At 33.5% G+C, this 18,454-nt stretch overlaps 2 protein-coding genes and 1 non-coding gene across 3 annotated transcripts; 2 read left to right on the top strand and 1 right to left on the bottom strand.

Annotated features, from left to right (window-relative positions):
• The first annotated feature begins 5,833 nt into the window (after window positions 1-5,833).
• On the top strand, window positions 5,834-11,342 carry LOC107411209 (B3 domain-containing transcription factor VRN1). Its single transcript, XM_016018754.3, has 4 exons — window positions 5,834-6,408; window positions 8,247-8,928; window positions 9,010-9,209; window positions 9,294-11,342. The coding sequence occupies exons 1-4, from the start codon at window positions 6,349-6,351 to the stop codon at window positions 9,672-9,674; spliced, it is 1,323 nt and encodes a 440-aa protein (XP_015874240.2). The 5' UTR covers window positions 5,834-6,348; the 3' UTR covers window positions 9,675-11,342.
• TRNAD-GUC (transfer RNA aspartic acid (anticodon GUC)) lies at window positions 10,425-10,496 on the bottom strand. The gene has a single exon. It is a non-coding gene; the product is annotated as a tRNA-Asp (tRNA).
• Window positions 11,206-11,925, top strand: LOC107435557 (uncharacterized). The gene is made up of 2 exons (XM_016047191.4): window positions 11,206-11,342; window positions 11,442-11,925. Exon 2 carries the CDS (start codon window positions 11,448-11,450, stop codon window positions 11,826-11,828), a length of 381 nt encoding a protein of 126 aa, XP_015902677.3. The 5' UTR covers window positions 11,206-11,342; window positions 11,442-11,447; the 3' UTR covers window positions 11,829-11,925.
• Window positions 11,926-18,454: the final 6,529 nt, after the last annotated feature.

Raw genomic sequence — 18,454 nt, 5'->3', positions numbered from 1 at the left:
CCAAAAATTGTGTGATCATTTTATCTTTTGAAAAAATCAGCATTTTAAACTTGGAATCGGGTATGGAAACAATCTTGAATAGCATACAAACAGATCACCTTCACTAACATGTGAATGAAGGAGGTAATGTTACTAATGTGACAGGTTCCTCCCTGGAACCTCTGAGGATCTTCTAGATGGTTTTGCTTAGTGAAGTTTTATTGGATAATTATTAGGGAATACTCAATGAAACCACACCTAAATTGTGGACAAATAATACATGCAATATCAAATAATATCTTAATATATAAAAATAGAGTTATTGTGGACAAATAATACATGCAATATCAAATAATATCTTAATATATAAAAATAGAGTTACAACAGCGTGCAAATCTATACTATGTTTCACAATTACAGTTCGTCACATTATAGGCTATATCTACACATATATAATAAGGTTGCTATCATACCCAATATTTATATCAGAGCGTTCTAAAAGTATTTGTAAAATTTAAAAAATACAACTGTTACAAATAAGTTTAGAAAAAATAAAGATAACAGGGGAAAGATAAATATTGCTGCTGTTGTAAAAAATACTAAACAAGTGATGTGCGAAGTAGACTATTAACTAACTGCATGGATATAGGAAAATAGATTTAAAAACAAATAAAAAACATGCGATAAAGATATCTCAGTATGTGGTATAATACAATAAAAAAATAATAATTTATTTCTGTAACAAGATCCCCGTTCTACTGTTTTGAAAGATTTCTAGTTTAAAAATCATTACACAAAATGCAAATTTGTATCACAAATCAATATCATAAAATTAATGTTCAAATAGTACAAATTAATATCCATTAAAAATGTTATAAATTAGATCAATTATGATATACATACCAAGCATAAAATAAAACATAATTATACAAAATAATTATGAAATTGTAATAAAACCATAAATATCAAAAAAACCGATAAAGTATTCAGAAATATAAACAATGTACTATATAATGTATCTAGCATTGCCAAGTGGTGTACGATGTTCCAGAGCACCACCAGATGGTAAAAAAAAAAAAAAAAAAAAGTGAGATAAACCCACCTCTTGACACTTATGGGGTGTTTTGTAAAATGGAAAGTATTGAAGAAACTGATTCTTGGGAATCAGTTTTTTGAAAATGAGTGTTTTTGGGATTTTTTTTACAGTGTTTGGTTAATTATAGAGAAAAATAGGACTTACAAAAAATTAAATAAATATATACATTAAAACTAAAGGATAAAATTGTATTTAAAAAAATACGTAATATTAATTTCTCAAAGAATTTTAGAATCACACCTTTTTAGTAGAATACACTTTTCCTATCAGTTTCCCAAATTACGAGATTTATTTTCCACTAGAACGCACAAATTTCTTCTCTTAAAAATTATCCAAATAGGATAAAATTTTACTTTTCTAGGAAATTTTAGATTCCTACTAACTTTACTACTACCCAAACACCCTATTAGCGTTTTAAAGGAGTTGTGACAATATAGATATATGAGATGAACTCATCTCATGAACCATAGTGTATGAAAGATATCGTAATAGTAATGAACATGTGGGATGAACTTAATCTTATGACCTTAGCGTACTACAAGTATCATGGCAAACCTGCACGTTATAATATAATATTGAATCGAAATATTGATACTATATGGTACATCAATTAAAAATAATAGTACAATATCTATAAAACAATATTTGTAAGATCTTACTATTCTAAGCAATATTGTACATTAAGGCATAATTTAAATATACAAATCCAAACATTTATTAAATATTTTGAAAATTCTAAATCATCTTTTTTTTTTTTTTTTTTTTGCCAACATATAAGTACCAACATTGAATTATATATTACCATAAACCATTTTTAAATACTTGAAAAATATAAACACTTAAATATACTTAAAAATATATAATTTCAATTATCTTTCTCAAAATCAATTATATTCCAAAATGATTAAAACCTCATTTCAAATACAAGATATTTAAATATCATGATCTACAAGTTTACTATGAACTCATCAGAATCTAAAACCATTTAAAGTCTTGTTAAAATTCATATAAAATTATAACATTTATATATAAAAGCAAATATTTATATATGCATAAAATAAATATTTAAATCAAACAATATATCATAAAATATCTAAACCATATATATTGTATTAACATTTCCAAAATTATTTAAAAGTATAATCACTTATAAATATTGCTGATGCTCATTCTTACTCTTTTGCAGGATTATCTCTTAGCTCAATATGGATATTTGTAATATAATAAAATATTTTTCATAAATTAAAGGTATTGGTATGTACCAAGTGTCTTAAAATAATTTATACAACTATAAAATTACATAAATTGAATACGAGCGATTCGATTATATCTAATCTTTAGGATTCGGTATTCAAAATTGAGATTTTTCACCTGAATGCTAATTTTATGAAATTGAACATTCAAATGAATCCTATTAATATCTAATTATACTGACCTCACCTTGATCCAATTTGATTAATTTTTTTTTCAAACACAATCCAATTTTATCTGATATTTAATTAATTGACTTAAAAATTAAAAATTTATCGAACAATATCTAAAATTTACAAACTTTATATCAATAGAAAAGCTGTAGAATGAGTAATAAGAATCTAACTTCACCTTGGTTCAAAAATGTCACCGATGGTTGAAAAACTCATTGCAAAACTCAGTCAAACTTCTTGTTGATAGTTCTTTCAAACCAGGAGGAATTTTGACAAATTGAGCATGGAACGGATTCAGTGGGGGGAAAGGATTATGGGTCGATCTGAAACGGTCAACTGGCTAAAAAACACCAAATGCGATAGCTCTTGGTGTGTTTGTCGACGATTTGGTTGTAAATTTGGCCAACTTGGTCACCTAGAGTGGGCTTGCCAGTGGCCAGGTACATGTGGTAGTTAGTAGCCAAAAAGAGATCAATCGGTGGTGACTTGATTTGTGAAGGAAATGGGTCACGGGCGGCACACCGGGTCATACGGGTCTGCAGAGGTTTTTGAAATTTATTGGGTGTTTTTATAATTGCTTTAATGAAGGCACAATTTTCTTTGTATCTATAGAGCTTTGGATCACCAACAGATAAAAATTCAAACTTATTTAGAATTGATATAATACTGATGTTTAAGATTTTATAAAACCATAATTTTTTATCCGTAATTCAGAATTTGACGTATCACCAATTTATAAACTAGTATTAATGTGCAATACACAATCATATATCGATCAAATAAAAACACTGACCATATAAAGATTCAAATTTAAAATCCACAAACAATTCAATTAGTCAAACTCGATCAAAATTTCAAAATGTCGAATATCTTTTGGAACATGTTGTTACATAAGGTGTTCTTCTTCTTCTTTTATTGTTTATTAGTTTTTGCTTAGAATTAAACGAGAGAGGTAAAAAAAAAAAAAAAAAATTCTATTTTTCTGAACAATGATTCTAGTTGAAATACCCATGTCAAAAAAAGAAAAAGAAAGATTAAAAAAAAAAAAAAGCAAAAGAAGTCCCCAAAAAAGAAAAAGAAGCGCCATAGTGGTTATGGAGAAGAGCCAAAGTGATGTTTAACTTTAATGGCAAAGTCCAACTGGTTTTTGGCACATTTGTGTCTGTCTTCATTTTAACAATTGCTCTGTGAACAGTGCATATGCTTCTACAATATTAGTGGGATGTGGTCCCTCAACTACCTTCCCTGATTTGACACGTGTTCATAGGTTAATTATTGCTCAATAGCAAAATTAAATATATATATATTTTTTTTTCGCTGCATTTAAAATCTTGTCCTTGAAGAATGGAATAAAGCCATAGGATCTCTAAGTTGAGAATTGTTGGGGTCAGTTGGGTCTTCTCTGGCTCTTTGACACGCTGTTCCTAAAATCTCATTGAGTTCCGATTTTACTTCTTTCTTTGCCAATGTGAGTTGACTCATTAAACTAAATTATTATTATTTTTTTTCCTTCTATAAATCATTAACCTTCTCTCTATTGTCAACTTTCACAATTCTATAAATCCAATAAAATTAAATAAATATAATATAACTTGATGCCTATTCACAAAATTGGGCGTTTGTAAAATATTTATTACATTTTTTTGGGACATATGTTAAATTGGAATTGGAATTTCTTTTAAACCTATGCGATGAAACTCAGAACTATTAACCCAAAAAGATTGAACTCAAAACTTATTAGTTATTGCCATTTGTACTCATTATAAAAAGATATTTTCTAATTTTATTTGATTGGTTAATTTTGAACATAATATTCTTTTTATTATTATTATTTGAGAAAGAGAAATTTGAAGTTGAATCATTGTATAAGAAAATAATAGTTTTTAGAAAAAAAAATTAATTTATTCTCTCTTTTTTGCCCCAAGGTTCAAATTAACATCCAGTAATATTTTCGTTAAGCGCCCATATGGAAAGGAAAAATTTAATGAGAATTTTAAATTTATTACTAATTCTCAAATAGGCAGGAAAGCAAAAAGTGAGTTTTCTTTTTACCAAAAATGTATCATTATGAAATTTTTTAGGAAACTAATATTATTTTTTTAAAAATTAATTTTAAGTGAGTTTTTTTTTTTACCAAAAGTGTATCATTATGAAATTTTTTAGGAAATTAATATTATTTTTTAAAAAATTAATTTTATTCTCAATTTTACAATAGAAATTAATTTAATTGCTTGTAAGTGTTAATCTTTCTAATACTAGCCGAACAATATAAAAAATAATTCTCATCAATTTCCCCCAAATTTTGACAATTTTGCAAATGATGCCTAATAATTTTTTTTTTCAATAAGATTGAATACCTTTTAATCCCGCAACTTCAAGTGGAACAGTAACATAAGAACAAGCTTTTAATATGATATATATTTGTTTATGGTCCACCCGATATATTAAAGATTATAATAATTACAAGCTTTTAATAGATATATAAATATTTTCTTTTTTGAATATTTTTGAGTTTTGAGTTATTACATAATGAAATCAAACACTAATGAGATATAAAATTTAAAATCCTTTTTTTCCCCTTATAATTTAAGATGAATAAAATTTAAAATGTACATTTAGCCATCTCTACTATGCTAAATTTTGCTACTTGTTATAATCATGGTGATGAATATAAATAGAATTTAAATTGAGATAACAAATGTTAATTGGATGTATGTAATTATATAATGATTTTCATACTATAAGTTTCTTTTTTATAAATTTATATATTCTAAACATAAAATTAGAAAGTGATTTTTTTCAACAAGCAATTAAATTGTCAAATCACACATGAATTTTAAAAATGCTCCATCATCTAATGATAACAAATAATATTTTTCTTACTGTACTCTTTTTGTTCTACAATTTCAATTTTATTTGTGTGAATCTTTTGACATTTTATTTTAACTTTCAAAATAATATTAAAATTTAAGTAAAAATTGTAATATATTTTCGATTGAAAACAAATTAATCAAAAAAGGTGGCTCCAAACATTTGTTTTAAATTGGATTAAATAAAATATAACAATTGAATCATCATATTAAAATGGTAATATATGCATTTTTTTAAGAAAATTGTAATATTATTTTTCAATTGAAAACAAAAATAATTAAGCTACTTTCCCTTCAAAAAGGTTGGCTTCAAACCAAAATATAACAATAGAATCATCATAATAAAATGGTGAATTTGTTTTGTGTTGTTTTGTTTTTTTTGGGGCAAATGATTCTATAGTTGGGGGGAGTGAAATCAGAAAAGAAATGTTAAAAAAACAAAAAGAGAGCAAAAAAAAGGAAACAAGTGAGTGAGAGAGAGAGAGAGAGAGAGAAATAGAGAGAGAGAGAGAGAGAGAGAGTGGACTCAGGCGAGTGACAATGACCCGGTGCCGACTCGTTCGCCTTTTTAGGTCAAGTGGGGGAGGAGAGGAAGAGAGAAAACAAGTTTTAAAACAAGGGTTGGGATTCTGAAGAAAAAAGAAAAAAACAAACATAAAAACGGTGTTTGACTCTGCAAAGTGCGAAGCAGTGGAAGAGAAGGAGTGGATCTGAAACCCCAAAACCGCGCAAACAAACACACAATCCCCCCCCTTTCCTCTCTCATCTTCCTCCTTCAACCCCCACCACCACCACCTCAACCTCCACCTGACCTACTCTCACAGACCCACATACCCATTTCTTCCCGTAATTCAATGTTTTTCCTCTGATTATTATTATTATTTTTTTTTGGGGGGTTTTAATTTTCGTTCGGTTTCGAGGGGGGAAAAAAAACAACCACCCAAAAAAAAAGAAAAAGAAGAAAAAAACCGATAAAAGAATGCCACGCCCTTATTTTCACAAGCTGGTTCTCTCCTCCACCATCCAAACGAAACAGCTGGTACTCTCTCTCTCTTATTCTTTTTCTATATGTGGGTTTTAATGGATTTTGTTTACTTTAATTGCTTGTTTGTTATTAGAGTTTATACCCCAATTTAGTGTATGAGAAAATGAAAATTGCTTCTGAGATATCTGGATGGTTGATTGAAAATTCCGTCTCTTTTGTTGTGTAAGTTTTTTCAAGTTTCATGGCCTTCGAGTTATTTCCTTTTTGAGTATATATATATATATATATATTTTTTTTTTTAAACAGAAACGTCAGAGCTTGTTTTTGGTTTGCAAATTTGATAAACCCAGATAAAATAATGAAAAGGGTGATTGTAATTCTTGGATTTCGGCCTCAATTTTTGTGATCAGTCCGTTTTTAGTGAAAACCCAGAATTTTGGTTGGTCGCTTAGATAGCTGGATAAGCGATAAGGACAAGGAATTTGCAGTTTCATGTTCTTCTTTTGTGCTTTTTTTTGTTTTTTAAGTTGGGAATAATCTTATATCAGCAGAATAATTGGTTAAGTAAACTGGTTTGGTGTTCGTGGCATTAATAACTGAAAGATCAAAATGCATCAGAGCTTAAATTTCCGTTTGCTACATTTGCGTGGAGAGGACTAATTTCATCAAAGAATAAGATTATTCTGAGGTTAAGGCTTTATATTTCCTGATTGTATATGTAGATGCAGTGCATGATTCTTTTTGTTTAAGGGTAGGAATTTTGACAAATTTAATGGGTAATGAATACAATAGGTTTTGATTGGAAATTAATTCGACGCTTTGAAACAGTTGGTCCATGATAAATTTGTCATAATTTCTGTACCAGTTAATCAAATGGGTTTGTTCTTTGATTGTTGAAAACTTGAAATTCAACAGCCCACTCAACTTAACTGCTTAAGATTACTAGTTTTTGCATATTTCACATGGATTCTCAGTAAATAGATAATGTGTTCTGCCATGTATAGTAATTTTATTGCCTGTCTCTAGTTGTAACATTATATGGCAGGAAAGAAAATTTTGGTTTTTTTACATTTGCGTATGCTTAATCCTGGCAGCATGCATATCTGCAAAGTTTCAAAATTTGACGTCTTTAGTATTGTTTACATTGGAAATCTTCTAAACATCACGGGCTGCATTCGTTAAAGAAAAGTTATTAATTAATTTGGGTTTTGATTATAAAGCAATCTTGGGAACAAAAGATATTTCCCAGGTTATTTGGAACAGAAAATGTATTAATAGAAACCTATTGTATGTAAGTTTGGAGGTAAAAGTTGATGCTTTGGAAATGTTTCTAAAAACTACTTGTGCTGCAAGTTAAGGTGGTACTTAAATTTGCAAAATGATGGGTGATATATTTTGTTGTAAATTAGTCGTCCGCTGGTAGTATGCAAGATATTTTGAGGATTTCAATCTTTATTTTCATGTCAACTTTATAAATTTGGTTTTTGATTCACTACACACCAGTTACAAATATAATTTCAGTTTTCTTCATATTTATAGTTTCTCAATCGCTTACTGGATTTTGTTGTTGACTGATGACATTTAAGATGGTATAGGGACTGAGGGACAATCTATATTTTTAGCTTGTTGATTTCCATATTGTTCATTATCTAATCCTTCTATGTTAATGATAGCTGCTTTTATTGCTTATTGGTACTGAAATAACTCATCATTTTTATGCTTGGGTGCAATTTCATGTGAACTTATTATATATATATATATATATATTTGGATGCTATTGCATAAGGTTTTGGGTTAGCAAAGAGTGCATTGTTCACATTCTGCTATGCAAATTCTTTACGTGCTATGCATTTGAAGCCCACTAAGGATCTTACCGATTAATGTAATTGCAGAGGATCCCTGAAAGTTTTGTCAAGAAATTCAGAGATGAACTTTCTACTATTGCTACTCTCAATGTCCCTGATGGTCATGTTTGGCGTGTAGGGTTGAAAAGAGTTGACAACAAGTATTGGTTTCATGATGGTTGGCATGGATTTGTTGAACGTTATGCTATCCGTGTTGGGTACTTCTTAGTATTCCGATATGAAGGGAATTCAACTTTCAGTGTTTTTATATATAACTTAAACACTTCTGAGATCAACTACCAATCGAATGCTCTTAGTAGTCCTGAAGCTGTTTATCGCAACCGATATCAAGTATTTGAAGAAATGGAAGATGAAGACAATGTTGAAATCTTGGGTTCCTATGTGCCTTCTGGCTCTTTAAAACATAAGCTTTTTGCAGACTGTTCAGATCACCTGACACAGGGAAAAGGTTTCAATCCTCCATCACTGCAGAATTTGTTTAATGGATCTAAACAAAAAAACTGCATAAGCTGGGGCAATGAAGGGAATATGCATCCAGGTAAGGTTGCTGGCAGTTTACAGGCAGGAAATCAATCTACTCGAGATATAGGTGTTCAGTTTAACGTCATGGAGCTCAAAAGGTCTGTGGATGAAGTCAAATTCCATAATTCAGAAGCAAATATACAGAAAATTAAAAAATCCATACGGAAAAAGCGGAAAATGGATGCTGGTAAGCTTTTTAAATTTTTATTGCATTTCATCTTGTGATGCTCTAATTGAAATTTGTCATATTAATTCTATGATAGTGCAGATGATGAGGAGTCTTCCGTTCCACATGAAGAAGATGTAGAAATGCGATTTAGATTTTATGAAAGTGCTTCTGCTCGTAAGAGAACTGTGACGGCTGAAGAAAGAGAAAGGGCTATTAATGCAGCCAAAGCATTTGAGCCAGCTAACCCTTTCTGCAGGGTTGTCCTGCGACCATCCTATCTATACAGGGGGTGTATAATGGTGAGCTGTTCAATATCTTCTGGTGTACATGGCTGCTCTATATATGATTACATGGTTTAATGTGTACTTCCTTTGCTTGTGCAGTATTTGCCATCCTGCTTTGCTGAGAAGAACTTGAATGGGGTTTCAGGATTTATCAAACTCCAGACTTCCGATGGGAGACAGTGGTCTGTCCGATGCCTTTATAGAGGTGGTAGAGCTAAACTGAGCCAGGGTTGGTATGAATTTTCACTGGAGAATCATTTAGGGGAAGGAGATGTTTGTGTCTTCGAGTTGCTCAAGATGAGGGATATTGTGCTTAAGGTTACAGTATTTCGTGTTGCTGAAGAAGCCGGATATATGAACCAGCACCAGCACCAGCACCAGCACCATCACCATCACCATCACCAGCATCATCACCATCACCCACACACACACCCACACCAACAGCATACTGTCAGCCACATTAAACTGATTAGAAACTAAATGGTTATCAAATTTCAGATGTCTAAAACTGTATGAATTTCCTTTTCAGGTAGTGATCTGATTGGTTATGTGGAATCTAGAGGTTGTTTAGTCTTTCATAAAATTGTCAGGATGACTTAGCAGAACTCTATTTTTTTTTTTTTTTTCTCTCCCTCTATTTCTTGTTTAGGGGTTTTCGATACAAATTTTTTCTTTTTTGCGTCTTGGATAGGGTTGTAAATATATTGTGCATTAGTTGATATGGAAATTGGACTGATCGATTTGATCCTAATAGCACATATTTTTGGGTGGGTAATCTGGGGTCTTCTTATATATATTTATTCTCTATATTGCTTGATTGTTTCTCGAAAGTACTTTCTCAGGTTGTTTTTTTTTTTATTATTATTTTTTTAGCATCAGTATATTTTAACTTGTTTTTAACTTGGTCTAGTCAGTCATAATTCTATAGAATTTTTCATGTTGTAGACGAATATATATGTATGTATATATATATATATATATTTATATATTTGATGATTTATAGCTGCTCTTTCTATTCAAATTTTGAAGTCATAGCCTTTTTTTAGAAGTTTCCCAGTTATTTGAATTTGAATTCATAAGTTAAAAAAGAAGAAAAAAAAAAATATAGAACTCAGCCATACAAAATTATGAAATGATTTACATTTGCGCCTTCACTGTGAGTATGATGCGGTAATACTATAATCGCAGCCGTTTGAGTGTTTTTTCATTTGAAGTCGCGTAAAAATAACACGCCGTTGCCGGGGATCGAACCCGGGTCGCCCGCGTGACAGGCGGGAATACTCACCACTATACTACAACGACTTGCTGGTCTTGTGGAATTCTCATTTTTTATTGAACTTTATGTCTCATTTTATATTGTTTTGACATGAAATACAGATTTTAATTGTTTCGTAATATTGCTTCTAACTTTTAAAAAGAGTAATATTACAAACACTTTACCAAATTATGCACTATTATATATTTTAAGAAAAAAAAAATGGTTGTCATATGCATTATACTATTTTTTATTTTTTATTGTTTTTGTTGAAATATGCATTATCCTATTATATATGCAAATAATAGTATATATATTTTCGCCTGAAATATGAAAAAACAACAAATTTGAAAATAGAAGAGAAGAATGAACATAATAACAAAATTTGGCATCCTATTCTTTTTATTGAAATCAATACAGGATGGTGGGGGTAAACAGCGATTGGACCAGGACCCACTAATATTATTCTGCCTCTAATCTCACTGATTATGCAACATCAAACACATCTTAATGCATTCCTCAAAAAATAAACATCCACAGACAATAGTCACGTTTAAAAGTTAATATTAGATTAACCAAAGAGTGGCTTAAAGCAAGTGGTCAAGCTCTGTTGGCATCCTTTAGAGTCTTATTTTTCCGTGGCCATCATTAAAAGTTGCACCATATTCCTCATACCCAAAAAAAAAAAAAAAAAAAAAAACCCTCATGTAATCTGCTTCTGAACCAACCATTCCCTTCTCACCTTATCCATTTCTTTCCATCCCTCCCCATACAAAGTTCCATGTTTGCTTACTACCTATCATCTTTGTATTTCCATAAATAATAATAAGGAAAAAAAAAAAAAAAAGCCTCAGGAAGATTATAATTCAAACACTCCACAAAACCAAAACAAGGTCTAATTTTTCTCATCTTCAATTTTCACCAACTGGGTTTTGTTTTTGTTTTTGGATTCATATTATCTAAATCTGATGACAGTTTTTTTGTGTTTTCAGAAAACAATGGCAACAGCCTCATCTGTTACAGTCTCTCCTGCAACATTTACTACTGCTGCTGGTGTTGCCAGTTCCAAGAGAAGGACCACCAAGAAAGTGCATTACATATCAGGAATGAACTCCTTTGGTGGGCTTAAAGCCCACAACAGTGTAGCTGCTCTGGGAGTTCCAGTATGCACTGAGGAATCATTTGCAAAGGTTGTGAGCTCTTTGAGATCTCCATCAAAGGGAAAAGGAACAAGTGGGGGTGCTCTTTCTTCAACTTGTAATGCTGCGGGTGAGATTTTCAGGATTGCTGCAATTATCAATGGGCTTGTTCTAGTTGGTGTTGCTGTTGGGTTTGTTCTTCTTCGTATGGAAGCTTTTGTTGAGGAGTCCGAGTCCTGAGTGACAAAAACTTATTGGAGATGGATTTTTAATGCTGTTTACTCAATTTGTATTTTTCAATTCACTTCTGCATCCGAAGTAGAAATTGCTTTTTCTCTTTTTTTTTTTTTTTTGTTCCTGGGTCAATTTGATTTTTTTAGCATATCTGTGCCTAATTTGTTTAGCTGAGATTATAATTTTATATTGAATTTTGTTTTAATTGGCATAATAAAGGTCAAACTACACCAAATATTCTGCTCTTTTTGTGTAGAGAAATCCATAAAAAAGGTGCATAATTTTCATATTCCAAGGTTCTCAATATGAAAGATTGAAGGCGTTTCTTTATTGAAGCATCTTAATTTTCCTCACCATGTTGAATTCTTCATTTTTCGTCAGCACACCATTTGATTCACCTCTTTTGTACCCAGTTTAGAGCAAGGTATGGTCGTCAATCTGCATTTGCCATGTTGAAGCATGACAAGAAATGAATTGGATGTTGTTTTTGGAATTTACCTTTCCATTAAATTGTTGCAATTAAGGCCATTAACAAGTATTTGTTTTCATGAACACTGTCTTAATCGTTTATGATAATTAGCACACCTTTTACAAAAAAAGGGAACAAATGAGAAAAGTCGTTATTCTTCAATCATTGATGAAAGTTTAACACAAATTATTAAAGAAACTTATTTTGGATGGGAAGAGTTCCTGTAGTTTACACACATGTGACCCTTTCATTTGTTTCCCATGTTTTTGTAATTTGTTGATGGCTCATCCAAAGAACCGGAAGACTCTACACTCTCCATGAAGATACAAGAGGAATCCGGAAGATTCTAGAAGATTCAAGAGCAACCTAGACTTATGTAGATTGGAATCTCTCTAGAATACTCCATGTAAATATCTTGTACATAATTCTAGAATAACACAACATAGGTCATCGAAAGGATCTCGGAGACCCACCAAAGCACGAAAGCCAGGATCTTTCAGAAAATGGATTCCTATTCGAAGAGTGCATAACCGCATGGATAAGCTCACACTAACCCTCCTGTAGATTAAAGAAAAAGAAAGTAGGAGGTCAATCAAAAAAAAGAGATGTTAATTAATCAAAGGTCCAATTGATCACCACGTCTGTAACTTCATATATAGATATCTTTGAAATATTGTAACCTGCTTGAATAGAGTTTACAACTGAAAATGAAACAAATAGCATCAATAACAGTGGATCACAATTATATCAGTTTATCACATTTCATAACCCAAAAAAAAAAAAAAAAAAAAAAAAGGAAAAAATAAAGCCCACTAATAAATCACGAGGTGGTCTTTAATATCAAAGATACTGGAAATGCAATAACCCTTTCCATGGCTTAATAACATAGGCTGTTTTGGACAATAGATTCTAGATACAATGTGGAATTTGTATGAATATGAATTCAATACTAATTGATTTGAAGTATGGACAACAGCATTAATATGACCGGACCAATTATTTGATAAAATATTCAGTTTTCTATAGTTCCTAATTAACTAAAAACTAACTAGCATTTTTGACCTATGATTGCCTTTTTGAAGAAAGCCATTTAATGTCATTGGTTTGTAAATTTGAAAAATACGAATTAGAATGCATGTTTCCATAAGATGCTTCAGTTATATCCCACCTCAATATCTAACCTCTGAGAGGTGCTGGTGGTTCTCTGTCTGACTTGATAGTAAGTCATGTGTATACTTGGCTGGGTCCATTTACTATGGGTTTGAGCTTTTAGGATTAGATGGTCACTTAATATGGCTAACAATTGAGCTTTTATGATTAGATGGTAACTTTATATGGCTAACAATGGCAGCACAGAGATCTCCGGTAACTTAATATGGCTAATAATGGCAGCACAGAGATCTCTGGGAGCTTTTAGGATTAGATGGTAACTTAATATGGCTAATTCTTTTACTTTCAATCTATCCATTTAATTAAAGAAATGAAATAGAACACGGTACTTGCTAGGTAGTCAAATGGTTATTCCATGCCAATCCATTTTCTCCAAATTGCCAAATCCCATGGGAATAATGGAGTATTTCTCTATTCAACCTCGAGAAATCACCATTTGTGGGCTACATGTTGCTATCTTCAGCTTCTTGGTTATACTTTACAAACTCAAAGAGAGCAAGAAAAACAATGGCAGAAGACCACCGGTGCCAAAAATAACATGGCCTTTAATCAGTCACCTTCATTTCCTTGGAGCAAACAAGCTGTTTCACAGAGTTCCTGGAGCCATGGCTAATGAGTGCGGGCAGCTTTCTCAATTCGAATAGGAATCCGTCGAGCACTTGTGGTCAGTAGTTGGCAAGTAGCCGTAGAATGTTTCAATACCAATGACAAAGTCTTCCTCACAGGACCCAAATCCTTAGCTGTGGAGCTCGTGGGATATGACCATGCCATGTTAGGCACGTTACCTTATGGTCCATATTGGTGTGACATGACGAAGCTAGCCACGGTCCAACTACTCTTGAATCACCAGATTGAGTTACTCCAGCAAATCCGAGATTAAGAAACCAACTGTTTCATGAAGGAGTTGTATGAGCAATGCATTGAACATGGTGGACAGGTTTTGATGGAGATGAAGGAAAAGTTTGGGGATTTGGCAATGAATATTAGAGTGAGGATGCTTGCTGGAAAACGCTATTTCGGTACCCGCAGTGATGATTAGGAGTCGAGGCAGTGTCAAGAGGCCTTACGATGTTTATCCTACCTAGCTGGGATGTTTATGGCTTCAGACACAGTTCCTTTTCTTGGTTGGTTGGATGTTGTTAAAGGGTATGTTAGGGAGACGAAGAAGACGGCAAGAGAGCTGGACTGTGTTAGGGAAGTGGGTGGATGAGCACCGCCAGAGCTCAGAGGAAGCACTGAAGAGAAAGAGATGGACTTCATCCATGTTATGCTGTCGGTCATAGATGAAGGAAAGCTTGTCTGTTCATGAAGTCAATACCGTCATTGAAGCCTATTGTTTGGTAAGGTTTTGACACATTAAAACTTGCCTAACCATAAAAAGCTAAAGGGAATTTATCATCACATGGAATATATATATATATGATGGTTATTTTTTGGTTGTGGAGCAAAAAGTTCATTAACTACACTGTGGTTGATCACCTAAGCCAAGCAACAATCAAGGTACGGGTCAGATATGGATTATATGATTACATGTCTTAAAATCTTATACCACACAAATATACTATGCTGTAGAAAGCAAAAAAGAAAATTATATGCAAATAAATGTTTATTTGCAGAGCCTTATCTTGGGAGGCAATGATACCACATTGATTACTCTTACATGGGCAATCTCTCTGCTATTGAACAACCCCCAAAAGCTAAAAAAGGCACAAGATGAGCTTGACATTCATGTAGGAAAGCGCTGCCAAGCGAACCAGTCAGACATAAAGAACTTGCTCTACTCAGAGGCCATTGTAAAGGAAACTCTATGATTATATCCTGCTTCGCCACTTTCAGAACCTCCCGGAGCCATGGAAGACCGTACTATAGCCGGCTTCCTGTGAAGTCCAGACGCACCACTGCACTGACAGTGTGAACTCAGCCTCACTACCATAAGCTCACCATTTTTTACAATGGTTACTGCATTTAACACCGAAAAACCAACTTGTTGCTGCAACTGTCAGAAGATGTTGAAAATGGTGGACATGCACCGACATTTTGAGCCTATAAATAGGCTCCATCGCCGTGGTTTTTCATCCAAGCCGAGCAACTTCAATATCACCCAAGTGAGGAGTGTTGAGAGAAAGTGACTAAGACTCCAGAGAGAGCTTGAGAGAAGAGCTGAAACTCCAGGAGAGAGTTTGATAGTAAACAGAGAGATTCCACGTGAGAATCTGAGAGAGAGAAGTTTGTGTTTTGTATTCTATTTCCAAGAGAGTAATAGAATTCTTTTTATTTTTCTTCTCATATTTCTTCTCTAAAGTGGTCAGAGAACCACAACACTTCCGTGTTCCGGCAAGGATAGAATTCCAACAGGAGAGGTTCCTCACAGAGCATGCCCATTTGGATGTTAAGAGGTCAGACTTTTGAGTACATACCATTTGGTTCTGGTAAGAAGATCATGCTGCGGAATTTCATTTGCTCTCCTTGTCCTACACCTTGCACTGGCTTGGCTACTTCATGGATACAACTTGGAAATGAGTCTCTCTGATAAACTGGTTGATATGGGTGAAAGCCCAGGGATGACCATCCCCAAAGGCAACACCATTGGAGGTCATATTGACCCCAAGGCTACCTTCTCTGCTCTATGATTGATTAATGATTAAGTAGCAGTTTTATTATTGTCCATGATTTCATGTACCAAATGGACATATGTCACAATTAACATATTGTAGTATTATTTGTCACCTGAACCAAATTATACGGTATGGATTATGACCGTATAAAATTCTGTACTATATATATATGTATATATATATTTCACTCAAACTAAAATCAAGATTGAAACAACCAATATGTGAAAAACTATCGACAGCATCTAACAGAATTAGGATCCTCTGCTTGTATATCAAGAAAATGTTATGGTTCTCTGACCACTTTAGAGAAGAAATATGAGAAGAAAAATAAAAAGAATTCTATTACTCTCTTGGAAATAGAATACAAAAATACAAAAACTTCTCTCTTGGATTCTCACGTGGAATCTCTCCCTACACTCTCCAATTCTCTCTGGAATTGCTCACTCTTCTCTCAAGCTCTCTCTGGAACTTATACACTCTCTCTCTCGGAGTTTTCTCTCAATATTCCTCACTTGGGATAATATTGAGCTTGCTCACTTGGCTTGGTTTGCATACAACGGGATGGAGCCTATTTATAGGCTTACAAGGTCGGTTGCATGGCCACAATCTTCAACAGCCTCTACAGAGCCCCCAATTGTAGAACAATCCATTTTCGGTGCAGCAATGGCCATTGTCAAAAATGGTGGCTGTCGGTGCAGTGGTGTCAAAAGTGGTGGCTGTACAGTCTTCGCACTGTCGGTGCAGTGGCGGTGCGGCTGGACTTCACAATTCTCCCCCTCCAGCCGCATTTAAAACTGATGGTCATCTGCCATCTATTCCAGCTATGTCTCTGCATAGCTTCAGCTTCTCTTGAGCAACAACTTTTGTTAGCATATCTGCTGGATTCTCTTTTGTGTGGATCTTCATCAGTTTCAGCAACTGTTGATCTATTACTTCGCGTATCCAATGATAGCGGATGTCAATGTGCTTTGTACGGGAATGATACATTGAGTTTTTGCTCAAATCCATGGCACTTTGGTTATCACAATGTATCTTGTAGTCTTCTTGCTTGATGCCCAATTCTGTGAGAAAACGTTTTAACCACAACATTTCCTTACCCGCTTCCGCTGCGGCAATGTACTCTGCTTCAGTAGTGGATAAAGCAACACACTTCTGCAATCTTGACTGCCATGACACAGCTCCCCCTGCAAAAGTGTAGAGATAACCTGATGTAGACTTTCTATTATCAGGGTCTCCGGCCATATCTGCATCTGTATAGCCTTCTAAGATTGGGTCACCTCCCCCGTAGCACAAGCACAGCTTCGATGTACCTTTAAGATACCTGAGAATCCATTTGACTGCTTCCCAGTGTTTCTTTCCAGGATTTGAAAGAAATCTGCTCACAACACCTACTGCATGAGCAATATCTGGTCTGGTACACACCATTGCATACATCAGACTTCCTACCGCTGAAGAATATGGTACTGAAGCCATCTCCTCTATCTCTTCTTTGGATGAGGGGCACAATCTCTTACTCAACTTGAAATGATTTGCAAGTGGAATGCTGACCGGTTTGGCTTTATCCATGTTGAATCTCTTTATCACCCGTTCAATATACTTCTCTTGAGATAGCCATAACCTTATATTCTTCCTGTCTCGGATTATTTGCATTCCCAAAATTTGTTGAGCTGGTCCTAAGTCTTTCATATCAAAAGACTTAGACAATTCTTTCTTCAGCTGACTAATCTTCATTGCATCTTGTCCAACGATCAACATGTCGTCCACATATAATAAAAGTGCAATGAAGTTTCCATCTGAAAATTTTTGAATATAAACACACTGGTCTGCTGCAGTCCTTTTATAATCTTGACTCACCATAAACGAGTCAAACTTCTTATACCATTGTCTTGGTGCTTGTTTGAGGCCATACAAGCTCTTCTTTAGCTTGCATACGAGGTTTTCTTTCCCTGAAACCTCAAATCCTTCTGGCTGCTCCATGTAGATTTCTTCATGTAAATCACCATGAAGAAATGCTGTCTTCACATCCATCTGTTCAAGCTCTAGGTTTAGACTTGCTACTAAACCAAAAATGACTCGAATTGAAGTCATTTTTACCACTGGTGAAAAAATCTCATCAAAGTCAATTCCTTTCTTCTGAAGAAATCCTTTGACCACCAATCGGGCTTTGTGTTTCACCACCTTTCTGCTGCCATCTTTCTTGAGCTTGAACACCCATTTATTCTTTAGTGCCTTTTTTCCTGTTGGAAGCTCAACCAACTCATAAGTATGATTTTTCTGCAAGGATTCCATCTCATCTTGCATTGCTTGCAGCCACTTTTCCTTCTCTTGATGAGAAACAGCTTCCTGGAAACTCTCTTGCTCCCCTCTTCAGTAAGCAG

This window comes from Ziziphus jujuba, chromosome 9 (genome assembly GCF_031755915.1).
Source record: "Ziziphus jujuba cultivar Dongzao chromosome 9, ASM3175591v1".
Taxonomy (NCBI): domain Eukaryota; kingdom Viridiplantae; phylum Streptophyta; class Magnoliopsida; order Rosales; family Rhamnaceae; genus Ziziphus; species Ziziphus jujuba.
This window is presented reverse-complemented; position numbering and strand designations above follow the sequence as displayed.

Excerpts from the sequence above, each read along its gene's own strand:
- LOC107411209 (XM_016018754.3), top strand. The coding sequence starts at position 6,349 with ATGCCACGCCCTTATTTTCACAAGCTGGTTCTCTCCTCCACCATCCAA. Across the intron at positions 6,409-8,246 it reads CCATCCAAACGAAACAGCTG|AGGATCCCTGAAAGTTTTGT; the intron begins GTACTCTCTCTC and ends ATGTAATTGCAG. Across the intron at positions 9,210-9,293 it reads TATACAGGGGGTGTATAATG|TATTTGCCATCCTGCTTTGC; the intron begins GTGAGCTGTTCA and ends TTGCTTGTGCAG.
- LOC107435557 (XM_016047191.4), top strand. The coding sequence starts at position 11,448 with ATGGCAACAGCCTCATCTGTTACAGTCTCTCCTGCAACATTTACTACT.